This window comes from Zalophus californianus, chromosome 1 (genome assembly GCF_009762305.2).
Source record: "Zalophus californianus isolate mZalCal1 chromosome 1, mZalCal1.pri.v2, whole genome shotgun sequence".
Taxonomy (NCBI): domain Eukaryota; kingdom Metazoa; phylum Chordata; class Mammalia; order Carnivora; family Otariidae; genus Zalophus; species Zalophus californianus.
The window spans coordinates 74,994,867-75,022,250 of NC_045595.1; the positions used below are offsets into that span (position 1 = coordinate 74,994,867).

The 27,384-nt window shown below is 37.2% G+C and overlaps 2 protein-coding genes across 2 annotated transcripts in view; one reads left to right on the forward strand and one right to left on the reverse strand.

Annotated features, from left to right (window-relative positions):
• Window positions 1–11,927, forward strand: part of AZI2 (5-azacytidine induced 2) — a 32,628-nt gene extending 20,701 nt beyond the window's left edge. Inside the window, exons 6-8 of the mRNA XM_027582880.2 lie at window positions 2,793–2,851; window positions 8,885–9,003; window positions 11,276–11,927. Coding sequence (XP_027438681.1) covers window positions 2,793–2,851; window positions 8,885–9,003; window positions 11,276–11,688 — 591 coding nt within the window. The 3' untranslated portion in view covers window positions 11,689–11,927. The remainder of the gene's footprint in view (window positions 1–2,792; window positions 2,852–8,884; window positions 9,004–11,275) is intronic.
• A 3,960-nt stretch (window positions 11,928–15,887) lies between these two features.
• CMC1 (C-X9-C motif containing 1) overlaps window positions 15,888–27,384 on the reverse strand; it is an 83,759-nt gene continuing 72,262 nt past the window's right edge. The window contains exons 3-4 of the mRNA XM_027582889.2: window positions 19,380–19,470; window positions 15,888–16,134 (exon numbers count right to left, since the gene is read on the reverse strand). Of these exons, the coding sequence (XP_027438690.1) occupies window positions 16,014–16,134; window positions 19,380–19,470 (212 nt within the window). The 3' untranslated portion in view covers window positions 15,888–16,013. The remainder of the gene's footprint in view (window positions 16,135–19,379; window positions 19,471–27,384) is intronic.

A 27,384-nucleotide genomic window follows, 5' to 3' on the forward strand; every position in this document is an offset into this window, starting at 1 on the left:
GATTTGGTTTGCTAGTATTTTGTTGAGGAATTTGCAGCTGTGTTCATCAGTGATATTGGCCTGTAGTTCCCTTTTTTTGTAGTATCTTTATCTGGTTTTGGTATCAGGGTAAGGCTGGCCTTGTATAATGAATTTGGAAGCTTTCCTTTCTCTTCAAATTTTTGGAATAGTTTGAGAGGAATAGGTATTAATTCTTCTTTAAATGTTTGGTATAATTTGCCTGTGAAGCCATCTGGTCCTGGACTTTTGTTTGTTGGTAATTTTTTGATTATTTAATTTCATTGCTGGTAGTTGGTCTGTTCAAATTTTCTATTTCTTCCTGATTCTCTTTTGGGAGATTGTATGTTTGTAGGAATTTCTCCCATTTCTTCTAGGTTTCCTAGTTTGTTGGCATATTATTTTTCATAATATTCTCTTATAATCCTGGGTATTTCTTGTATATGTTTCCTCTTACTGCTTTTAAAATTTATCTTTGTCACTACTTTTTGCCATTTTAGTTACTCTGTGTCTTGCTGTGGACCTCTTGGGATGGGGGGCTTTCTGTGCCTACTGTATCTGGATTTCTGTTTCTTCCCCCAGATTTGGGAAGTTTTCAGCTCTTCAGCTTTTCTGCCTCCTTTCTTTCTCTTCTTTTTGTGGGGTAATTAGGCCCCTCTGGGTTTTCAAAGCCAAATGTTACAGGGATTCGTTTTCCCTGTATGTGTTCCCCATACCTGGGGTGCCTAGTGTGAGGGTCTGTTTTTCTTCCTTCTCTGTGCCAGTGGTGTCCCTCCCTTCTGCAGACAGTCCTTTGGGTGGGTGTGTTTAGCTCCTGCCTGCTATTCCTGCCTCTTCAGATTGGCCTCCTCTTTACTTTTTGCCGTGGAGCGTCTGTTCTGTAAGTTCTTTGGGTTATTGACACTGATGTGGATGTTACCTGGTTGTATCTGTGGAACGAGGTGAGCATAGGATCCTTCTCCTCTGCCATCTTCTTTAAAAAAAAAAAAAAAAAAGACCTCTAAAGATTTTATTTAATTGAGAGCACGAGACAGGGGGAAGGGCAGAGGGAGAAGCAGACTACCTGCTGAACAGAGAGCCCAACGCGGTCCTCAGTCCTAGGCCCTGATCATGACCTGAGCTGAAGGCAGATGCTTAACTGATTGAGCCACCCAGGTGCCCCTAGAGGCTTTTTTTTTTTTTTTAAAGATGTGATTGCAAGAAAGATCTGTACCTGGAAGCTCTGAATTATAATTGTCAGTAAATAGATTTTCCTTGAAAGGAAAATGATAGCTTTTTACATAATGGATATTTCCTTATAGAGTAGGTAGCAGTACCATGTAAAAAAATTGGCTTATAATTATGGTGTTGCTTATTAACTGTGTAACATTAGGAATATCATTTACTTCTTCTGAACTTGTTTTCTTTAAAGGAGACTTTTAAATATGTCTTTTCCATAAAGGTTAGATAACATATAACACATTTAGCACAATGCCTAGTATACAGTGTACTCAGTAAGTCAGTGTGTTTCAAAAAAACTTAAGGTAATCCAGAAAAGCAGTACTGTTAAGAGGGTGTGTGTATTACAGTTCAGTTCTTATTAGTTACTCTTTCCCACTAGATGGTGCTAGGGGATTTGCTTTTAGTTTAATTCATCTATCATAAATCATAGAGACATTTGAAGGTAGAAGAAACTTTAGAAATTTTTCATTTACTGCTGAAATGGCATCTGAAAGACTAAGAAACGAGTTTAATAAAATTGTTTTAAAAAATTTAAGGGGTGCCTGGGTGGCTCAGTTGTTAAACGTCTGCGTTTGGCTCGGGTCATGATCTCCAGGGTCCTGGGATCGAGCCTCGTATCGGGCTCCCTGCTCAGTGGGAAGCTTGCTTTTCCCTCTCCCGGTCCCCCTGCTTATATTCCTGCTCTTGCTGTCTCTCTCTGTCAAATAAATAAAATCTTTAAATAAATAATAAAATTTAAGACTTAGTTCTCACCCTCATAGGAACTTCTTTGACAGGGTGAGGGAGGGATTTAAAATTTAAAAATGCTCACAACTAAGATAAAGAAATGAACCAGGAAAAGGAAGACTGGAATGCTCAAAATAAACTTATCAGAGGTTCCAAGTTGAAATCTTGATGTTGTGAGATGTATACTTTTAAATTTTGTTCAAAGGTATTGCTGATCAGAGTCCCCTTGGATGTGGGAATCAGAGAGCAAGTCGGAGAAAAAATTATGTTCACTTTATTAATCTTATATCTACTGTAGCCATATTTACAAATACTTCTGAGGTGGTATTTTCTGTGAAACATTTTATAACATCTTTTAAAGTGTGAAATAGCATTCCTACATGGATATAATAATGAGGGTTTTTTTGGAGGGGGGGTTACTCAGTAGATTACTGTTTAGTATTAATGAGATCAATGAGATAATGAGCGTCAGTTCCACTTATGGCCCTTTTAAACTTCCCCCCAGTATTCCAGTCATTTATTTTCAGAAAAGTTGATCCTTTGGAAAAAAAGACACTAGGGCCAAAGAAATTTAGAAAACACTGGATCTTTAAAATGGAGTTTTTGTAGAGGTCTCAGGTACCTATTAATAGCCCATTTAGTGATTCACAATGTGCTGTTATCTTTACCAAAGGTTCTGAGAAGTCCTAAAGTGTAGGAACCTATTTAAGTTGAACAGTGTTTCCCAATATTTTGTAACCATGGGCCCCTGTATATGTGAAATTTCCACATCATAAGGCACTAGTTGGGAAACAGATCTATACTTCTTAACAATTACAACTTTAATTTTTTTTTTAAACAAATAATAGGATCAATCTCAGGAAGACAATCTGAAGAGCAGCGATCTCCAAAGACTGAGCATTTCAAGGTATGAACATTCTTCAACATTCAGAAATAGCATATTCTTTTGTAGGCCACTTTGTATAGCTTACCTAGATTTCTGTTATGATTTAACCTTAAAAGCGAATGGATACTATTTGGGTACTGCATGTAATCTCTGACCACAGTGGATTTATGAAAAACAAATTTTAACTGCTCTTCAACAGTTGGCTTGAACTTTAGTAGAAAGGTATATATTGTGAGGCCTCAATATTTTAGATAGGGCTTTAGGGAGCTAGCTGTGTAGAAAGTATTCTGTAATCCTGATTTTGCATGAAGAATTATACATTTCCATATACAGTAATACCATCTTGTCCTAAGGGCATACTTGGACCACCTTAGTCTTTGGTATAACGTGAATTTTAAGAGAACTGTCCTCCTAGGGTAAAAACAAAAGTATCTATAAGTGTTCATGTATATTACTTTAAGACGTCATTTTTATTTAAGTAACATGTACTGTGTTTCAAATTATCTTATTTTACATCCCTTCTGTATATGGATTCTTTCATCCAATGAAAAATAGTGAGTTGACTTCATTATTGGATCATTTGGCTTCTAGTTTACTAGTCAAAAGTAAATAATGTGAAATGGCTCCTTCCTATTCCTATCAAAAAACCTAATTGAGAGAAATGAGCAACTAGGGCAAACAATTTGAAGATTGCAGCCAATTTTCTAGATCCAGGGGATAGGCAAACTTTTTCTGTAAGGGACCAGCATATTTAAGCCTTGTGGGTCATAACACATCTCTCTTGCAACTATTAAACTCTGCCATTTGGACAGTTCTTCTGTTATGCCTTCAAGTTTCATCTAACTTTACCAGCAAGGAAGTTTTTCCTTTTTAAACAGTGTGTCTAGGTCAGTGTCCATGTAAATTATTTCTGAAAGTTGTGTTTAAGATATATTTATTTATCTTAGAAAGGCGTATGTGTGAGCAGGGGAGGGGCAGAGGGAGAGGGGAAGCGGACTTCCCACCGAGCATGGATCCCGACACAGGGCCTCTGTCTCACCACCATGAGATCATGACCTGAGCCGAAACCAAGAGTTGGATGCATAACCAACTGAGCCACCCAGGCACCCCATATTTCTGAAAGTTTTCTTTATCAAAATTATCTTTTCTCCTGTCAACCCAGGTTTCCCCTCATTTTGTTGTATTTATCAGTTTTATAAGCCTCTTCAAACCATTTTTGGATAGAATCAGAGTACATCAAATGAAAGGGCTATATGTATATTGTGTATTAGGGATACGTGATACAGAATGAGACTTCTGCTTCCATTCATGGGAAATTTTACATAATTTGGTTTACATCTACTGAGAATAACTCAAAAAGCTGCCTCTGCCCCCAAATGTCTTTAAAGACACCATATAACTAACAAGATAATGAGGGATCTCTACACCAGGATTTAAGAGGACAAAGGTACAAGGAGATGAGTCTAGTTTTTGAGGCTACCCAAGTCTATGTAATTTTGGCTTCAGAGTGCAGTTTTGAATTCTCTAAAGCTTAGTATTAACTCAGAGTATCAGCTGAGAGAAACAGTTTTTAGAAAGATTTGCCTTAAGTTCTTCACTTTGAGAGTTACTTGTCTGCTAAAAGAACTGTATAATTAAAGCATGTCCTAATGGCTCCACTAGTGCTCAAAGTATACTTATGGTTTTATACAGGTTGGTTTGCATTTATTTTATGTAAACAGTATGAATTGCAAAACTAATTAGGTTTCCCTTTTTTGGTTAGTAACTAGAAACCAAATTTGTAGCTTATTCCTTGGTAAACTTTTTATCATGCATTTTTATGTTAGCCTCATAGCTAACTGCTATGAGCTAGCTGCATTTTATCTTGTTTTTCCTTCACCTTACCGTTTATACCTATTCCCAGTTTATAGTCCTGTGTTTTATTGATATTTTTAAGTTACCTCATCACTTTTAAGTGGAACAATTCAGATGTAAGTTTACTACATTAGCAAAAAGGTACATAGGAATGTTTCCACAAAACTTTTAAGTTCAAGTTTATATATTTTTAAGGCTTTTTTTTTTTTTAAAGATTTTATTTGAGAGAGAGTGAGCAAGAGAGAGAGAGAGCATGAGCGGAGGTAGGGGCACAGGGAGGGGGAGAAGCAGACTCTCCTGCTGAGCAGGGAGCCTGATGCGGGGCTCAATCCCAGGACTCTGGGTCATGACCTGAGCCAAAGGCAGACACTTAACCGACTGAGCCACCCAAGAGTCCCAGATTGTTTTTCATTTCTTTGTAAAACACCCTTTTTGGGAAAACTTTTTTTTTCATATTTCCTCCATTATATTGCCAGGCAAATGAGGTACCTCATATAGAGTGAAACTTTAGTTGCTGGAGGCCTTTTATATGGTACTTACTGTGTGCAACATCATTTAACAACAGCTCAATCAAATTTGGCCTGTTTCCTGCCAGTGTTCGATTTGGTGTTAGCTTTAGTTGTTGTTCTTAAACATATCTAGGTATGGAGTAAACTTACATTGTGAACTTCTTAAAATGTAAATCTTTAGGAAATATGGATTAGGTTAGTGTTTTTCAAACCGTGCTGTGTTCCCTTAGTGGTCATGAAACTGTGTGTTGAGAGAAGTATTTTATACAAATATTGAATAAAACAGAATAGAACATACCAGATTGTATTAAACATAATAAGGGGGTAAGTATGGTTTCTCATAACTTGTTTTCTTTGGGTTGCAGTGTAAAATGATTCCTTGCTGGGCCTCACAATCAAAAATGTCTAAAAGACTCTTGGTTGTGGGGAATCACAGTTGTCAAAATACACATTTTAAATCTTTAGCTCTTGGGTAAGGTATCTCATACTTTGATTTTCGTTCCTCTGGGGAATGTTAATAGTTCAGTAAATTTTTTTCAGAAGCTAAGGAAAAACACAAATAGGTGAAGTAAAAAATTAAGATTTTTCTTAGACAAGGAATACTCGTTTCACTATTGAAGAGTTTTGAATGTATAGTGTCAATTAAGAAAACTGGGCTTTTGGGGCACCTGGGTGGCTCAGTCGTTAAGCGTCTGCCTTCAGCTCAGGTCATGATCCCAGGGTCCTGGGATCTGGCTCCATGCATACGGAGCTCCTTGCTTGGCGGGAAGCCGGCTTCTCCCTCTTCCATTCCCCCTGCTTGTGTTCCTGCTCTCGCACTCTCTCTCTCTCTGTCAAATAAATAAAATCTTTAAAAAAATTAAAACTGGGCTTTTACACAATTTGACTTCGTAAGCAGGACATGAAATCTGCTTATTCACATATCTCAAAAAGGAGGTATGTTACATTTAAAATTTAGAGGGTTGAAATTTGAGGTTAAGAAGGTTGTGTTGGCAGCCAGCATATTGGAGGTGCTTGGGTAAATGTGTGATGAAGATGATGGTAATAATGATATGAAAAATGTTACCCCAAAAAGGCAGCAAGCAGTCCTTAGACTGGGGATAATTAAAAGATGGTTTTGGGGCGCCTGGGTGGCTCAGTTGGTTAAGCGACTGCCTTCAGCTCAGGTCATGATCCTGGAGTCCCTGGATCAAGTCCCGCATCGGGCTCCCTGCTCGACAGGGAGTCTGCTTCTCCCTTGACCCTCCCCCCTCTCATGTGCTCTCTCTCTCTCTCTCTCTCTCAAATAAATAAAGTCTTTAAAAAAAATAAAAGATGGTTTTGATCAGCAACATGTTGAGTATGGAGTAAGTTCTCCTGAACCTGTTTCCTCACGTGGAAAATGTGGTTACCCAGCTTGCCAAGTTGGTGTGAGAACATGGTTGAGCATTTATTGTTAGGCATTTCACCCATTTTGTTTCGTCTGTTTTGTTTTGTAGGGTTCTCATTTGGGATGCTTTTTAGTGTTGCATCTCAGTGCTCATTTTATAATTTCATACACACACACACACATATATATGAATGTAATATGTATGTAATATACACACACCCACCTATACATATATATGCACCTGTGTCATTTAAACCAAAACTTAAATTCATACTCCTGGTTGGTTGGGGAGCTGGGGCACAGCCAGCCTGTACAATTTCAAAAATATCTAGGTAAGTGAAGGTTAATTGGAACTCTGTTGAAGATTTGTGGATGACAGTTTGCCTTTTCCAATCTCACTTAAGTAATGTTTAAGTACTTTGTTCAAATAGAATTTTTTTAACATACTTTGAAGACTATAGGACTTTAAAGTGACTGTTATTACTTTGAAATCCACAAGGGGGAGAGCTTATACTTAGTAATTTTTTTTTTTTTTTTTAAGCTGTAGTTTTTAATCAGGTGACATTAAGGGCAAAGAAAAAGACTTAGATGTATGTTAAACTTGGTGACCTAGTTTTTAGTTTAACCTAGTATATAAGCAGTGTTCATTAAATTGAATTGGAAAATGTGTATTAGATACTGCTTTAACACTTCCATTATAATTGTTTTTCTTTTGTTTTACATGCTTAGCTATTTTGAATGATTAAATGTGTTTGATATTCTAGGATCCAAACATAGTCTTGGGTATTTGCTTTGCTTTTCTCAAAGTCAGGTACTGATTTACCATCTCATGCCAATAATTAAACACTATTTTTGAACTGTATTATTCATATCATGACTGTCTGCATGAATTAGCACATATACAGCACTTACACTTACTGCTGTGTAATTTAACTCTTTGGAAAGCATACCGAATACCCACAATTGCAACAAGGAACCAACAACTCTTCACACTTAAGACAGGTTCCTATGTGAAACATTCATTGTAGCATACATCTCAGATGTTTACTGGTGAAGTGGAGGTGGTTAACTAATTTTTGTGAAGTAATTATTTCACACTTATCAAAAACCTGCAAAAAGCCCTGTGATTTTTAATAGACTACTGTTTGACAAATGACATTTACAGTAGACTAAAACATGTAGATTTTTCCCAAAAGCAGTATATTCTGCTTCTAGTGAAAGAATTGTAGTCTGAGTGGAATAGAAATATCTGACAAAAAAAAAAAAACATATATAAGCTTACATTCAGAATGATGGTTTTTGAGTAGGTCTGTTGCATTGTAATTTGAATAGGATGTTAGATTTAGATATCAAGAGTATTATCCCTTGGTTTGTTCAAAGGTTTTTGTGTATAGCTAGATAAAAACTGCCATATTTTCTAACTTGATTTACTTATTAAATTTATGCCAATATCTTTCAGAGGCAGTAACGGTCATTTGAATGCTATGAGATCAGTTGTTTTTATACTTAAAATTTTACATATTCTTGTATAGCAAAGTAAGAATATATATTGAAGATTTCAGTTTATTTAGTTGGCAATTAAAAGCCAAAAAAAAAAATCATGAATATCCATGTTTAATGGGAGAATGAAACTTTCGCAAATTAGGTTTAAAATAACTAATTTATAACTTCTCAAATTATGAAAATGACTGGCATTTATGAAGTTTGTAATTTCTGTTTCATATAATCCTCTCTCGCTTCTTTTCCCTTACCAGGAAATCATATGGCTCTTCTTGTGCTGTCATGTCACATTGGTTTAGAACCAACAATATGAGACAGCCCAGTCAAACATAAAAGAATGAAATGCATGAAACCTAAATTTTAATGTGGATTTGGGTATATATTCGGTTGATACATTTCAATTCACAATGTCAAAACCAAATAATCAAGAGATAAATACAAATTAAAACTCTATACATGAATGTCACTTTATTTTTTATCAGATTTGTAAATGAAGGCCATACCCCTTACTTTTATAGTCACAGCACAGCACATGATAGGCTACAATTAATAAACTTGGTTGTAATAATTTTTGTAATACCCTTCTGTTTAATATAGTTCAATTAATGGCTAGAAATTAGGTCAGTATTCTTATGAATAAGATCTTTTTACTTGTTCTAATGCCCTAATTGTATTTCAGTTATTTAATGAGGAAGTTTTAATTTATATCATCTCAAAACTAATTGGAGCAGAAATGCAGATATGCTCATTTCTATGTTAAAGTCACTCCTTTCTGTCTATAAAATTATAACCATTAACTTTTTTAAAAAAACTGTATTTCAGTGATAATATGCAAAATGCATACTGGGAACTGAAGAGAGAAATGTCTAATTTACATTTGGTGACTCAAGTACAAGCTGAACTACTAAGAAAACTGAAAACCCCAACTACAATCAAGAAAGGCAAGTTAATGTTTGCTGGAAACCACTGATTCCAGCCAAACAGCTTGAGGAGCAACTGGCTATCGTTTCTTATCGAAATTTCATCAGATGATTTTGATAAGCCAAAGTATATATAGTATGTTCACAGTCTACCTATTCTCTGCTTTGGCTTCATTCTCATACTGGTCAACTTCACACATAAAGGTGTTGCTGATGTGTTTTTTTCTTCAGTACTGTATTCTTTTCCCCTTGTGGCTTTTTTTCTCAGCCAAGTGTTGCTTTTGTGTATAAGGCTGAGGTGTTAAGTTAGCTCTAGTTGACCTTTTACCACAACTCCTTCTTATATTAAAAAAAAAAAAAAGAGAGAGACCAAGACACCAAAAGCTATTTTTCATTACAGTGCTATAGAACATATCAAAGACCTAGCTCTTTAAATTGTTTTGAAAAAAATTACTTTGATGCATTCATTGGGTTCTTTTCATTTGGTAAACTTAATTTTTCTTTCCATAAAGGATAGATTGTTTAGAATGGAGACTAGGCATTATCCCCTTATCCCTTTCAATGAAATGAAAATTTTCATTGATTTGCTTTTCATATGTAACTGCTTGGCTGACTAAACTTTTTGAGTTTTGGGCTAACATAGTAGTGGCTACTTTGCCAAAGCTATTTTTATACCTCAGAGAAAAATCAGTGCATTTGCACTTATTACATAATAGGTATATTCTGAAAAGTTGTAAATTTGAATGCCTTAAGTTTATTTTAAAGGAATGAGATGTGACTTTTTATAAAAAATAATCGCCACCACCTAATTTAAAATTATATGCACCTCGTATTACCCCTAAAGAGGGCACAAGAGTATTTTATAAATCTCCTCAGGAGTATTTACTAGGAGGGAAAAAGGAAAACTGAAGTCAAAACTCCTTTCAGTTTCCTGAGAGTTATTTATGAATCAGGCAAACTAATATGGTGCCCTGGCAGGCTCCAACTTAATTTATGGTTCATTTTGCCCTTGAGTTTTTCAAGGGCAGGGTTACATATGAGGCAAATGTATGTCCTTTTAAAAGGAACGCACAATAATTTTGTAGGGAGTTTTCAGTGAGGCTCTTTGTTTATATAATAAATACAATTTCCAAAGAATAATATAGGAGAAATGCTCTTTCCGTATTTGAGAATGACTCATTCGTGTGTCCCTTCTGAGCTGAAGGATGAGTTCTTTTGGTGTATCAGACCATAAATTTTCTAGCACACTACAACAGTGGCAGGCTTAAGGCCACCACTCCTTACTGCAGAACTCAGTGCTTTGAGGAATAGAGACAGACTAAATCACCTTTTCTCCTAACCTACAGATCACTCTTGTCCAGAAGTGGAGCACCATTACTTCTATGTCTCCTCTACTCCTGTCCCTCTTCCCAAGAAAAAAAGGGAATGAGCTTATTTTACAATGTGGTTCAGTTTCTTATAAAATTATAGATTGAAGTCTTTGTTCTAATTCCTAGCATTCTGTCCTAGTTGGTTGAATTGGAAGGGGAAGAGAAGTTCATAAGCTCATACTACCGTTATGCTGGCTATCACTAAATAACAGCTTTAAAGCAATTTGTTTTCTAAGCCATTACGTGTGTACTGAACACATTTTTTTTCCTTGACCTATTACTGTAACCATAGCAGAAATGTGTGTTTATTTAAGAAACAGGATTATTTTATAAGTTTTATTCAAACTTTTATCCATAAAAGCCTTTGGATATATATTAAAACTTCATTTAGGCCTCATCAGTTCACAATATAATTATTTCTGAAAAAATTTACTTTTAAAGCACCTGTGGAAAAAAGATTTGAATAAGCAAAGGATATATTTAACATTACTTTAGAACAGCTTAGTTTCCACTGACACGTAAATAGTCTACAAACCTTTTCTAGCCACATTAAGAGACAAAAAGGGGATCCTTCCTGTATTTTAACTTTATTGGTTTCCAACTTCTTAAACTATGGAATTCTTCATCTTCATTAATAATTCTGTGATATAGGCAAGGCAGGATTACTATGTCAGTTTTGCAGACAAGTGACACCTGGAAGTAATTAAGTGATTTTAAAGTAAAGTCACAATGTCAGTAAATAGTGATCCAGGATTAGAACTCAGATCATTTTTCATCTGTCGTCAAGTCACAATGCCCCAGTGATCACACTTAGAAATGTTAATTTTATTTCCAGTTCTAGATGTAACCAAATTAATGAAATGTTACGTATTTTATGATCACAAATGCCTTGACAACTGACATTTAGCCTGTTTTCTTTTTAGCCTGTGCCCCAGTAGGATGCATGGAAGACCTTGGGAGAGACAGCACAAAACTGCACTTGGCGAATTTTACTGCAACATACAAAAGACATTCCCCCCTCTCACCAAACGGCAAAACTGTTTGCCATACCACATCTTCCCCTTTACCAGGAGATATAAAAGTTTTATCAGAGAAAGCAATTCTCCAATCATGGACAGATAATGAGCGATCCATTCTTCATGATGGTACTAACTTTCAGGAACACAACTCTTATGGCAGAAATTCTCTGGAAGATAATTCTTGGGTATTCCCAAGCCCTCCTAAATCAAGTGAGACAGCATTTGGGGAAACTAAAAATAAAACTTTGCCTTTACCCAACCTGCCACCACTGCATTACTTGGATCAACATAATCAAAACTGTCTTTATAAGAATTAATTCTGAAGAGATCCATGATCTGGTCATGCTCCCTCAGTGGCACTCTCAAGAAATTAACAAACTGAAAGCAGATTTTGATTAAACTTTTGCAGAGTTCTTCGGTATATACATTTGCACATACTGTTCCACATTATGTAGTTGATTTTCCAGTACGAAAAAGCACCCTCCAGCTCCATGTTCCGGCTAAGAATCAGACATATGCTACTTATTAATAAACTTAAGGTGTTTCAAAGAGACAATTCTGCCTTTGATAGTAATTGTAAATAACAGCCTCTCATAAAGAATGGAATTAAAATTTCTTAGACATGGTTTTATAAAGCATGTGAAATGCCTAAATAACCATTCATAAAAATAAGAGGCCATTAATACCTGAGAAAAACAGTAATAAGTTGCTTTAAGTTGCAAAAAAGAGCAAATGGCAAAATGAATAGGTTATGTTTCTATTTATATTGCATAAAGATGAAGAGTGCATAAAGTTGAATAGTTATCTCTTACAGGTTATTCCATCTCCATATGCTTACTGTGTTTCAAAGTTTTTAAGACAAAATTTTTTTTAATCACAGTGTTAATACTTGAAGTAATGAAATAGTTGAAAAACTATGTGGTGTGTGAACTATTATAATTCTACAGTATTCAATGAGAAGTAGAAAGAGCACCACAAAGGTTTCAGTCTAAATCTGTGCCTTCAGTGGTCCATAATGAAAATGTAAGTATGTAACTGGATAAAGTAATTTTCTTCAAAGAGTCTATACCTGCTTGTTAATGTAGAGCAACTTATAAATTGTTAGTGTTTTTGAAATGTAACATTTTACTCATTGAGCTAGTGATTTTTCATTAACCAAATTAGGAATTATCATTCTGTAAACCAAATCTGTGCTGTATTGATATAGTACAATCATGAAATGTCCCGACTTTTTGATTCTAAGTGGCCTATCATTTATAAACAAGGATATAACAAGGATGACTTCACACGGAAATCTATCTAAATTCTTGCAGGGTGGTGGTATTAACATATTAGTAATATAATGTATTAGTTGGCTTACACATCTTTTGCCTGAGATAAAGTGTTTCATGTAGGAGGCCTTTATCCTTTTTGATAGACAGTTTCAAATACCTTGAACTCAAAAGAATATCTCAGATCTCTTCTATATTAACTGAATAGCATACATACATAAACAGTGTTCACTGTTCACCAGATATTTTTGTCTTTCTATTATCTTACTCACTTATTCAAGCTTGTCTGTGATTAATGGAATTGGTGTCAGATGCTGGAATTTATTGACCAATGAACACAGCTGACTCCAGGGAGTACAATCTCCTGCCAAGTGATAGAACAAAACCCAATATGCATAAAACAAATACAAGACTCCAGGCTTTAGCTAAAGGAAGCAACTACCTGTGTAATAACAAAGCAGCAGAAACTATTTCTCATGTGGCTGCATAGGCTATATATTCTATCTAATCTCTAATGTAGCTTACTGGTTTGCCTTTTTTTAAACCAAGGTTGGAAACTTTCCTTTGTAAAGAAGTAGTATGCGATAATGGCTTGATTAATGTTTTGAACAATGCCAAGAAATTGTTTAATTAAAATAAATTATTTTTGTTTGAAATTGAAGAGAATGTGAAATACTGTCCCTTGCCTATATATTCCAAGGTCAGGTACTAATTGTTAGTTGTTCATTTGATACATATTAACAGGCATTTGTCTTGTTAAACTACTTCTTAGTGGAAAAAATGTTCTTCCATCTGACCAAGAGGGTGGCTATCAAACAGGTATGCTAGAAATCAGTGGTTGTATGTTCTTTACAGTGTAAAGTGCAAAATAAATGATGTGTAGGACTCTTTAGTAAAGATTAACCAAAAACTCTACCTAGCCACAAATTTAAAAATGTGTGCTTTATGATCATCTCCGTTGTACCTAAGATTCAAAGAGATATGAGAATGGCCCATCTGTAGGTGATATCTGAGATGGAAAAAATTTTTTTAAAGATTTAATTGAGGGGGGTGGGAGGGAGAAAGAAAATCTCAAGCAGACTTTCCACTGAGTGCCAAGCCCAACAATGGGGGCCTGGATCCCAGGACCCTGAGATCATGAACTGAAAAATTTTATGTTGAGTTCTTTCATACTGCTTGAAATTTACTCCAAAGGGCTTTCCTTGGAAATTTCTTTAATCTTTAGATTTTTATAACCCAGTTCACATTTCACATAACAGAACAAAGAGAACACAGGTAAGGACAAAAAGCCACTTACTCCTTCCTCGATCTCCCATTAGCGAAAATACAATTTGCATCTTCTCTAAAAGGAAACGGAGACTCTGCCAAAATGGAACCTAATTCCTAAGCAGAGCAGGGACATGTCTATGTGAGACAATTAGAAAACCAAGTAAGTAGGGGAAAATTTAGACTTAAATTGAGACCAAATCATGCAAAAACCATAATGATCTGATCCGGAGAGGCTACTTCAACAAGGTGAATCTTCAGGGGAAGAAAATCTGTGCACTGTTTCTTAACAGAAATAGTATCAGCCAGAAGTATGAATGAGCAAGCAAGACAACAAATGAGGCAGCTGTACTAGTCAGAGAAGTAGACAAGTGTGGTGGCTAGGCATGGATATCCTGAAAGCTGTGATAAATGAGTAGCTTCTGACATTACAGAAGAATGAACATATTTATATAACCTACTGTCCAGCACCTGTGGGGAAAGTGACATCTACATAAGTGAATTTTCTACATAAAATTGAAGGTGGCTCCTCTGATTCTCATCCAAATTAGAAATCAGCCACACATTATAAATTTTACCAGCTTTTTAAAGCAACGGCCTTTTCTTCATTTGCACCATTAAAAATAAAAATTAAGGTCCTGTGCTCTAGGAAATGTACCAATACCAAAAGGCCAACAGAAGAATATAGGCTTGTTTACTCCTATGGTATGTGGTCTCTAGGTTTCTATATTTGCTTTGCTTTTATCTGCTCTAGTAATCTTCCTTTTGATCTGTGGCCTGGGAAAATGTGGTTTCTTTGGGTTTCAAGTAAGAGTAAAATAGTTCTTTGAGTGGTTCAGTTGAGTAAAGTATGGAACTTGAACATCACATTGGTTCCTTAGGATCCTATCTGCTTTAAGTCCTTAAAAAAAAAAAAAAAAAAAAAAACCACCTCATCTATTTTATGGGATTGGGGTCAAAGTTAAATCTTGTTCTAGTATGTAGTAATTTCTATTTGTGATTTTAATGAGAACTATATATATATATATATATATATATAAAACTTATATATATATATATATATATATATATCCATACATTTTTTTTTTTATTTACTTGGAAACTGGTTGCCATGGCTATAGTGAAGAGTTAACAGCTCACGGAGGAAAAGGAAAGCAAGTTTTGATATAAAAAAAGCTCAACCTGGAACCAAATTATTGTATTCGGACAATTTTTTACATTAGCTCCTGAAATCATTAAAATATTTTTGGGGCACCTGGGTGACTCAGTCGTTAAGCGTCTGCCTTCGGCTCAGGTCATGATCCCAGGGTCCTCGGATCGAGCCCCGCATTGGGCTCCCTGCTCAGCGGGAAGCCTGCTTCTCCCTCTCCCACTCCCCCTGCTTGTGTTCCTTCTCTCGCTGTCTCTCTCTGTCAAATAAATAAAATCTTTAAAAAATATATTTTTTTTTCAGTAGCCAAATTAACAGGTCAAGGAACGTAATAATTCATTTTAGGAAATTTTCCATCAAATATGTAAGTAAAATTAATTCATGTGTAAGTACTTTCTTCATCTGTTTCCAAATAATCTTTTACTACTACTAACAATAACCATTTAAGAGCATTTGCCACATCCGAGGCAGTGTCCTACATACTCTACTTACCTGCAATAGTCCTCACAATAACCGAAAATCATTTCCATGGTTACATAACTAGTAAGTGACACAACCAGGAAGGATTCTGATTCATCACTATTCTGCTGTACTGCCTTATTATTAATACCTTTGACGGCTGTCCATTCCTACTTTCCTTTGGTTACTTCTGGTCCCTATGATTAGCCACTGGACGAAAGTAATATAAGGTCTATATAGAACCCTAAAACTCAGTATCTCTGTTACAGAACTGTAGTTGTAGAAAAATTTACAAAAAATGCATGACGACCAGGCAGACCGTATCCCATTTCACTATTTACTACTCCCATCTCATTTAATAAAACTTGACTTTGAAATTTAAAAGGAAATCTTTATTATTTCCGTAATCTGGGATAAAGCAAACACTTCCTTGAGTCCATTATTTTAGGTGATAATGATTTCCATGAGTATCAGGGCTAAGTATCTGAGTATTTGCCTACATGCTTGTGGGAAGTTTCTGTAGCCTTTTCTTGGCAGGAATTCCAGTTTTTCTGAATTCTTCCCTTTCCTTCAGGTATTCCATTTTGCATTCTTCATAAAAGGCTGGATCATTATAACTACAAGAAGGAAATAAAAATCTTTTAAAAAAATGAAACTGCAAGTGTTTAATTCTAACTACAAGAAGGAAATAAAAATCTTAAAAAATGAAACCAAGTGTTTAATATAAGCTTGCTTTAATAATGTTCAGACATTTCATCAGGTGCAGTCTTTAGAAGTAGATTTTAAGAAATGGTCATAAATTTACTGTAAACATTAGGCTATCAAACTGGATAAGAGGGCGAGGGGGAAGACCCAGTGGTTTGTTCTTGAATGGCAGGATAGAGCGATGAGAAGCACAGCGCGTATCCTCAAGGAGTGCATGGTGTTGTGGGACAGGTAAGTAAAGGCTGCACAACAAGGAAGTATACAAAGTGCTGTCCCAGAGGCATGGCCCAGTGCACCATGGAGACCTCAGAAAGAAGTGGGGAAAGGAGAGATGGCAAGCAGAAGTGCAGAGTTGCGCTTTGAAGGACAAGAGAGATCCAGATTGAAGGTACACTGGAAAGGCACAAAGACGAGGAAAAACAAATGAAGCAACTGCAAATAAATAAGTATCATGACGGCAGATTATGCACGTAAGAGAAAGGGCCTGGGATGAAGCTAGACAGGGCATGGGCCACATCATGAAGGTCACTGTATGCCACACCAAGAAGTCGAAATCTATCCTGAAGGCAATGGGACAATATTAACAGAGCAACTCTGAAGATCAGTTTTGTGTCTTAGATGATTCTGACAGCATGTGACAGGCCAAAAGGGGGCAGCAGGGTTAGATGCAGGATGCCCAGTAAGTAAACTACCACAATAACCCAGGAAAGAATGATGAGGGCCTAAACTAACAGGAGAAGTTGGGATTAAAAGGACAAAATGGATCTGGGGGAGATTTAGGTAATAAAATCAATAGAAAATTACCATTTAGAGTTAGGAGACAAGGAGGATTCTAAATTCTAGATGCATGACGCAGGAGGAAGAAAAGGAGGTGAGTTCAGTTTTGGATCTGAAGAGAGCAATGTCATGACCTATAGGAAGTAACTGAATGCATGGGTGCAAACAGCTTTCACCGACGTAAGCATGAGGAGAGAACCGGGAACCCACTTTAAGAAATCGGTTAGGGAAGAAAATGCCAAGAAGAAATAAGATGTTGGGGGAACAGGAAAGAGTATAAGGGAAGCCGGATAGAAGGGAATTTTAAGGAATTTCTGGAGGGAAGCCAAGTAAAAGAATGAAAAGCAATTCACTGCATTTGGCTACCTGGAACCCACTAGAAACTTGAGGAGGAGCAGTCTCAGTGGAAGGGGGCAGAAGTGAGACTGCCTTTTACTAAGGAATGAAGATGAGACAGAGATAAAAGAACAAGCATTCATGTTTCAAGATGTCACTATGAATAGATGAGAGGGCAGTGGTTAACTTCATGCAATGTCAATAGTAAAGCAGAGCACTTTCTTATTCAAAGATGAAGAAATAGAGTGTTGAGACTTAAGGTCAAGTAAAACCCTTAACTCCATTTACTTTCAGCAAATGTCACAACCGTCTTTGTTTCCTTCACTGTTTCTCTCTCCTGAACAGAAGCAGCCTCCTCCAACCCTTCCCAGCCCCTTCCCCCCAAATAGACCACAAGTTCTCTATTTCCAGGGGTAAAAGATGGAAGGATTCTTAATGATTAAAATTCAGTTAACAAAAGCTAACAAATACAATTTTAAAGAGCTACCATTTATTGACTACCTACTATGTGCCACGCACTGCTGTAATGAGTTTACGTACAGTCCCTCCCAACCACTCCATGAGGAATAATTTTCCCGTCTTCTGTGAGGAACTTGCCTGAGGCCGCACCGCTAGCTAAGCTCTGGCTGGTCCAAAAGGTAAGCCAGGCTGCCCTCTCCACAGCTGGCATTCCTGACCCTCTGCTCCAATGATGCCCATGGGAGGGATAATATGGCAAACTAAGAACAAGTTATTATGATGGCTAAAACTGAGGTGTGAAACCCCTTTAATATATAAACTTCTTTGTGACTGAATTTAAATTTTTAACAGGTTCATTTATTCATTACACATCTCTTGGGAGCATGAGGGAATAGAATTGGAAGAAAAACAAGTCAGAGAAGGAACTCTTACTCTATGATGAAATGCTTAGTGCAGGTCCTGGCCCATAAATAAGGGTGTTTCCTCATCCATAAATGCAGAGATTAGGAGACTTGAGAAGTTAAATTAACTACAGAATTCTAAAATAAGTTCGTAAATTCAAATACATATGTACATTATTTGGTATCAAAATCGAAAACTAATATTTGATTCAGATAATCACTTCTTTTTATGTAATTCCCTAAGGAAGCATCAAACCATGCTGACCTATATGTTTCACAGGCTAGAGAAGTACAGAAGGAAATAAGGGATAACCACAACTAAGACCTCACAACTATCACTTAAACAATACTAACGTATTCTGCAATACTATCAATAACGCAGACAATGAAATGTGTGGGGAGATACAAGAGAAAGCACTCGGGGCACCTGGGTGGCTCAGTCCGTTGAGTGTCCGGCACTTGGTTTTCGCTCAGGTCATGATCTCAGCGTCATGAGATCGAGCCCCACCTCAGCCTCCGAGCTCAGCATGGAGTCAGCTTGAGATTCTTTCCTTCTCCCTCTGCCCCTCCCCCTGCTTGTGCTCTCTCTCTCTCTCTCTACAAATTAAAGTCTTTGAAAAAAGAAAGCACTTGCATTCAAAGAACTTTGCAAATTTTTATTTTGATATTCAACTAACTGTCAGTGAACATATTTAAGAATTATTTTAAAATCGATTAACTTCAAAAATCTAAACTTACCTTTGTATCCTTTATTTGATTACAACTTTCCCAGGAGTTAAATTATATTAATTCCCGAATCACAAGGCAGACAAATCATCTAATTCAGTAACTTTTCATTAAGAGAGACAAATATAAGCCCATCTATAATGTATTCTACAGATCAACCTGTTCATGAAAAGGAATTTGCTAAGTCATATGAAAAATCCTGTATTTTTGTTTGCTGACCTCGTATGTTTAATCAGATACAATGGTGACCCATGTAACTTGACAAGACCTCTCATAAATATGTTGCTTAATATTTAACAAACTGAAATCTGATTGAGCTAACAGTATCAAAGGTTTGAGGGGGCAAAGTACAGAATCTATTACATGTAATGAGTTAAGTAGCATACTCTTACCTGCTACATATATTACACACATACACACACACACACACAGAGAAGCACAATGTGGTGACTACTTACTGAGCAGTTAGACATTCTTTCAATGCAGAATTTTCTTTCCGGCATTTTACTACCATAAGGATTCCAGAGTCCTTGCAACATTTTGTAAAATCTGAAAAAGTTTAGAAAGAAAAAAACGACTTGCAGTTACATCAAAAATTTTTTTTAAAGATTTATATAAGAGAGAGAGAGAGAGAGCACATGCGTGGGGCTGAGGGGCAGAGGGAGAGGGAGAGAGTCCCAAGCAGATCCCGTGCTGAGCACAGAGGCCAACGCAGGGCTCGATCCCATGACCCCGAGATCATGACCTGAACCAAAACCAAGAGTCAGCTGGCTACTCAACCGACTGTGCCACCCAGTCACTCCTAATTTTTAACAGCTCTAAAATACTCATCCATTTAACATCTATTACCCAGATTATGCTTAGCACATAGTACACACTCCACAAAAGACATGCATACAAATAAAGGGCAGAACAGGATGAGTGCCATTAACTTTGCAGAAATAAAGGATGAACTCCAAAAGGGGGGAGAGAGGACCTCTGAGGAGGCCTCATGAGGATAGAAGGGATGGGGAGAATCAGGAAGACTCCCAACAGAGAAGAAGGGCACCCTTTACAAGAAATGAGTGAGCGTAAAAGGGGAGATGGTTCCAGACACGGGCCTCTGGCGTCTAGTCTCCGCAGGTCACCTGAGGGCATCAAGGCAACCGCTTTAAGACAACCCTGCCAAAGGGCCTTCATACCTGATAACAGAGTTCCCACTCCTTTCCCAAGTCAACTCTTTGATGTCCCTGAAAACAGATTTCTGTCAAATTTCCATTCTGGTAGTTTGCCTTTTAAATTGTACTGCTCCCTTGGTATCCTGCCTTCTCAGCACTCCCAACTCTGAGAAGCCTGGCGCCATAATCCAGTTGGCTTTGGAAAGTCAGACTCGGTCCTACCTTTTCCTTCCCACAGGACAGTGTGCTTTGCTGCAGCTACTCTCCTAACTATTCTGGTCCTTCCTCTTGTCCACTGGCTACTCTAGTTTCAGCTCTGCCATCTCCAGTCCGCTGTAAGTAACAAACCATTTCCACGTCAGACTTCAATATGATACCATCCTCACACAGAAGCTGTAGGTAAAACAGTGTTTTCTGAGTGTCTTTTATAACTCCTTTAATGCAAAATTATCAAGATTTCCCTCTTTTCTTGGGCTATTACCCGTCTAGTTACTAAAGAATATAATTTATAATTGTCTTAAAGCAAGCAGATTAATTCAGGGGTCTCCATGTTACAAAATATGTAACAAAAATAGTTTTAAACCCAAGCAAACTGGAAATGACTGAGATTTAGTAAATGCATAAACAACCTCAGGAGAGGGGCTTTGCTGGGACAGGAGCCCCACAGCACAGACATCTGTATGTACCTGAAGCGGCACAGCATAGTCTGAAGGCAAAGTGGTAAAACAGGAACAAGGACAAAAGATGCAGGCAATGACTTTAATTCAAACAGTTTAATGCGTGTGATCACATGAAAGTGGATGACATGCAATAATTCTCCACATCAAAGACACACCCAGGACTCGCTTCCTTTACCTGCTTGTTCTCCAGTCCTGGCAGCCCCACCGCTGCTCTCTGACCCCTGAACCCAGTCAGCTAGCTTTTTTGCTTCAATTACAAATATTGTGTTCCACTCTATGCACATGAGCTGAGCTCGTGAGCCCAATCACACTGTGGGAATTTCCTCTGTGCCCTCTAACTAAGGACTCCCTCCAACTCAAAAAGGCAGAACAGACTTACAATCAGCTCATTATCAGGGGAGATCCTAAGGGGTGGCTACATGGCTATCAAAAAGTCTATTAATTTTCACTCTGAAATGTCATTAGTATTCCTACACGTGAATTTTTCTACTTAAAGCATGGTATTAAGATTTACTTTTCAACAAGCAATGGTTATGATGCTAATGAAGAATTAAGACATGGGAACCCCATTTGTGGGCACCTGGATGGCTCAGTTGGTTAAGCATCTACCTTCAGCTAAGGTCATGATCTCAGGGTCCTGGGATAGAGCCCCACACTGGGCTTCCTGCTCAGCGGGGAGTCTGCTTCTCCCTCTCCCTTTGCCTCTCCCCTCAACCTGTGCTCGTGCTTTCTCTCTCTCAAATAAATAAAATCTTAAAAAAAAAAAAAAAAAGACCTGACAAATCCTCAAAGGGAATATGTATGTAAAGTTAACCCAGATGTGACTAAATCTGGCGAAGGTCTTCTTTAAGGGAACTGCCATATTCCATAGTGGTGACAAACCATGGGCTGATTGCCCTGCATCACCCAAACTTACTATAATCTCACTAGACCTACAGCAGACCAGTCCATGCTCAGATAGTGTCTAGAAGAAAGATCATTAGCATCATGAATTTGCCCAATGAAAATATCCTAGGTGATCAAAACCCTCCTTTCCTGGAGAGCACAAACACAATGGCTATTATCAAAAGTCCACTTTCCAAGTTTATTAAACCCAATACATTTGATAGATTCACAACAGAATGCTTACACACTGCATTATTTTCAGATGCGTTTTCCCTAATATGAATAAAAATATTCTCAGCAGGGAATTGATGCAAGATAGCATTTACATGTTCTGACCACAATAAAGGCACAGTCTGTATATTTTCACACTTGTCCAAATCTCTTGGAAAAACCGTGACTGGCCTAAAGCCTCAAGCTGTTTGTAAGGTTTTTGTCACTTGTTTAGCTACAAGATTTTAATGAGGATCTTGCTTTCATACCACATTAGCATACATTCATATAATAATGATGTTGCCAATACTGCCAACTGATTTCTAAAGTGGTATTCTAAGACATCCATATAAAGTCTTTGTCTTTCAATGTTAAATGTTATAAAGCTTATATGCCTATATATAATTTAATATTAATTACCACTAAAGATTAAGAAAACAAAATTTCATGCATTTAAGTATATCTTAAGGAAATACAAATGAGTATCAATAAACAGTAAGAACAGAGAGCTTTAAAAGTTATTTCAAAATTTAAAGAAACGTACTTAAAGATAACATTCAAGGCTTTTTTTCTTTAAGAACATGGTACCTATTCTTCTCAAACTATTCCAAAAACTGGAAGAGGAAAGAAAACTTCTAAATTCATTGTACCCCTGATACCAAAACCAGATAAAGAAACTACAAAAAAGGAAAACTATAGGCCAATATCTCTGATGAACACAGATGTTTAAATCCTCAACAAAATATAAAAAAGTTCAACAATAGTGGAATTTACTCCAGGGATACAAGAGTGGCTCACTATTCACAAACCAATCAATGTGATACATCACATTAACAAGACAAAGGGATTAAAAAGCACTTGATCATCTCAACAGACGCAGAAAAAGCATTCGACAAAATGCAAGAGCAAACTAGGTTCAGAGGGAACATACTTCAACATAATAAAGGTCATATAAGAAAAACCCACAGCTAATATCATACTCAATAGTGAAAAACTGAGAGCTTTTCCTAAAAGTCAGGAACAAGACAAGGATGTCCACTCTCACTGCTTTTATTCAACATAGTACTGGAAGTCCTAGCTGTAGTAATTAGACAAGAAAAAGAAATAAAAGGCATCCAAATTGGAAAGAAGAAATAAAACTGTCACTATTTGCGGAAGACCTTAAATACTCCACTGAAGAACTATTAAAGTGATAAATGAATTCAGTAAACTTGCAGGATACAAAACTAATACACAGAAATTGACTGTGTTTCTATCCAGTGATAATGATGTAACAGAAAGAGAAATTAAAACAATTCCACTTAAAATTGCACCAAAGGGAATAAAATATGTAGGAATAAACTTAACCAAGGAGGTGAAAGCCCTATACCCTGAAAACTATAAAACCCTGATGAAAGAAATTGAAGACAACACAAACCAATGGAAAGATATTCCATGCTCATGGATTGGAAGAACAAATATTGTTAAAATGCCCATACTACACAAGGAGACCTACAGATTCAAAGTAATCCCTACTAAAACACCAATAGCATTTTTCACAGAACTGGAACAAAAAAATCCTAAACTGATTTGGAACCACAAAAGAACCTGAATAGCCAAAGCAATCTTGAGAAAGAACAAAGCTAGATCACAACCACAGATTTCAAGATATAGTATAAAGCTTTAATAATCAAAACAGTATGGTACTGGCACAAAAACAGACACAGAGATCAATTAAACAGAATAGACAGCAAAGAAATAATAAACCCACACTTATAGGTGTAATTAATCTTTGACAAAGGAGGCAAGAATATGCAATGGGGAAAAGACAATCTCTTCAACAAATGGTGCTGGGAAAACTTGATGGCTACATGCAAAAGAATGAAACTGGGCCACCATCTTACACCATACACAAAAATAAATTCAAAATGGATTAAAGACCTAAATGTGAGACCTGAAACCATGAAACTATATAAAACTCCTAGAAGAAAACATTAACAGTAATCTCTGACATCAGCCTTGGGAACATTTATTTTTTTTTTAGATACGTCTCCTAAGGCAAGGGAAACAAAAGCAAAAATAAACTACTGGGACTACATCAAAATAAAAAGCTTTTGCACAGCAAAGGAAACCATCAACAGAATGAAAAGGCGACCTATTGGATGGGAGAAGATATTTGCAAAAATCTGATATTTAAAATAAATTAAAAAGCTTGAGGGGGGATACTCAGATTCATTATCTCCATTTGTTAGAACATAAAGGGGAATAACATGTGATTCTGACAAAGAGCATTTAGTATGTAGCACCTGGAACACAGATGACTTCTACTTATGGAAAACCAAAGGGCAATGATACACTAATATTGGGCAGGTTCTAAAATGGTTTTTGGAGATTTTCTGGAGAAGACTGCAAAGTAGGAAGACTCTAAGCTCACCTTGTCCCATGATACAACTAGATAACACTCACATCAGTATAAATAACCCAGAAAATTACCCCAAGACTGGCAAAGCAAACCATGAAATGTAGAGAAGAGAGCACCTCAAAGAGAGTAGGAAGGGTGGAGACATGGTGGGGAGGGATGGCAGGTGTGTGGAGAGGAAAGAGAAACAGACTCTCACACTGGAGAGCCCACATGGGAAAGACAAATCCCCGTAACATTTGGCTTTGAACACCAAAGGGGTCAAATTTCATGAGTTCTTACAATCAGCAGAGCTTAACACAGGCAACACTAAATATCAGTGGACTCAAGTTCTTGGAGAGCTGGGAGGACAAGAGGAAACTGAGTCCCCATCCTTAAAGTAGACAGCACAACAAACAGCCTTCAGAGATGCAGCATGGAAGTAGAAGTTTGAAAAATGTCTGGGGCAAAGAGAAAGAAGAGTTATTTTAGTCATCTCAGAGCTCATCCTGGAGGGATAAGGATCACTGGGGGACTCCTCCAGGGACAAAGGAACTGGCAAGCACCATTTCTCTCCCCTGTCCCCTAGCATATACACACAGCTACCTGCGGGAACCAGCGGGGCACCAACCCTTGCCACCTGACTTGCTAACAGTGTGCCATCCCTCTGCCTGCAAATGTTGCTAACACTGCACCTCCCACTACAATGAGCTTCTACAAAGCTGCGCGTTCCAATACACTCTTGACCAGAGCCCATCCAAAGCAGAACCACAAGCCTGGCAGTGTGCAAGCAGCCATGACAGGGACCAGCGCCACTCCAAAGTGACTCCTGCCCTGGACAGAAGGGAAGATAACCACACACACTAGTCCGAATGCAACTACCCAGCAGTGGTGTGGGGGCAGACGGGAGTCTGATTGCAGGTTATGCCCACCAATGAAAGCTTCTCAACACAGGGAAAGTGTCCTGCAGTTTGGTGCTACTGCCCTCTAGTCTAACTCAACTCAAGCCCAAGGTGGCCCCTGACTGGTCCACTAACACCACAGGAACCAAACACTGCCCACAACAGGCAGAGAGCCACTGCAGACAACCGGACTAAAGGAAGGAGCCAAATCACAACACCAGGGTGAATGCAACACACATAGAAGATACCCCTGAAGTGCCAGGTTCTGGTGAACAGGGAACACTGACTGCAGGGCACTACAGGACCTCTTCTTCATTAGGCCACTACTTTTAAGAGCTGGAAACATAGCTGACTTCCCCAACACACAAAAACAGACATGGAGTTAGGCAAATTGAGGACAGAGGAAAATGTCTCATATGAACGAACAGAACAAAATCACAGCAAGAGACCTGAGCAAAATGGAGAAAAGTAATATGCCTGATAGAGAATTTAAAGCAATAAATCATAGGGCACCTGGTGGCTCAGTTCGTTAAATGTCTGCCTTTCGCTCAGGTCATGATCCCAGGATCCTGGGATCAAGCCCCACATCAGGCTCTCTGTTCAGTGGGGAGCCTGCTTCTCCCTCTCCCTCTGCTTGTCACTCCCCCTGCTTGTGCTCTCTCTGTACCTGTCAAATAAATAAATAAATAAAAGCTTAAAAAAAGAAAGTAATAAATCATAAAGGTAACTCACTGGACAGTGAGACCCTTAACAAAGAGACAGAAAACATAGAAAAGGAAAATTCATAGAAGAACTCAATAAATGAAATTAAAAACACACCAGATGGAATAGTGGACTAGAGGAAGCAAAAGAACAAATTAGTGACCTAGAGCACAGAGTAACGGAAAGTAATCAAGCTGATTAGGTGAGCGACAAAAAAAAAAAAAGGTATAAAAATAGACCTAGGGAACTCAGTGACACCATCAAGCGTAATAACATCCACATTATAGGGATATCAGAAGGGTAAGAGAAGGGAAAGGAGGCAAATACATACTTGAAGAAATAATAGCTGAAAACTTCTCAAATCTGGGCAAGGAAACAGAAATCAAGATCGAGAAGGCACAGAATGCCCCAAACAAAATTAACCCAAGGAAGTCCACACCAAGACACAGAATAATTAAAATGGCAAGAAGTAGTGATAAAGAGAATTTTAAAAGCACCAAGAGAAAACAAAACAGTTACATACAAGGGCAACCTCTTAAGACTATCAGCTGATTTTTCAGCAGAAACTTTACAGGCCATAAAAAAAGGTGGCATGATACATTCAAAGTGCTGAAAAGAAAAAAAAAAAATCTGCAGCCAAGATTACTCAATCCAGCATGACTATCAGTCACAATAGAAGGAGAGATAAAGTTTCCCAGACAAACAAAGGTTAAAGGAATTCATCACCACTAAACCAGCACTACAAGATATGTTAAAGGGGACTCTCTGAGGGAAAAGGAAAGACCATAAGCAGGAATAAGAAAAGTAGACAGCACAAAAGCAGTAAAAGTATGTTTATATGTCAAAATCACTCAAGGGACAAAATAAAAGGGTGTAAAATGTAAAACCATATACCTAAACATGGAGGGGAGAGGCATAAAAAATGGATTCAAACTTAAGCAATCATCAAATTAATAGAGACTACTATATTCAGATGTTATAAACAAACCAAAATTCAAAAACCAGTAGTAGATATGCAAAAAATAGACAGGAATTCAAGTATATCACTAAAGCAAGCCAAATAATCGTGAGAGAAGAGAGCAAGGGAAGAAAGGAACAGAGAACTACAAAAACAACCATAAAACAAAAATGGCAGTAAGTATCTACCTGTCAATAATTACTTTGAATGTAAATGGGCTAAAGCCTCCAAACGAAGACAGAGGGTGATGGAATGGATAAAAAAAAAACAACAAAAAAACCAAGACCCATTTATATGCTGCCTACAAGAGACTCATTTCACACCTAAAGAAACCTGCAGTTGAAAGTGAAGAGACAGAGAAACATTTATCATGAAATAGATGGGAAAAGAAGCCAGGGTACCAATACTTCTATCAGACAAAACAGACATTAAAACAAACATTGTAACAAGAGACAAAAAAGGACACTATAAAATCATAAAGGGGACAATTCAACAAGAAGATATGACAATTGTAACATCAGAGCACAGAAATACATACAAATACATAATAAAGGTTAATAACAAACAGAAGAGAAGTAATCAATAGTAAATA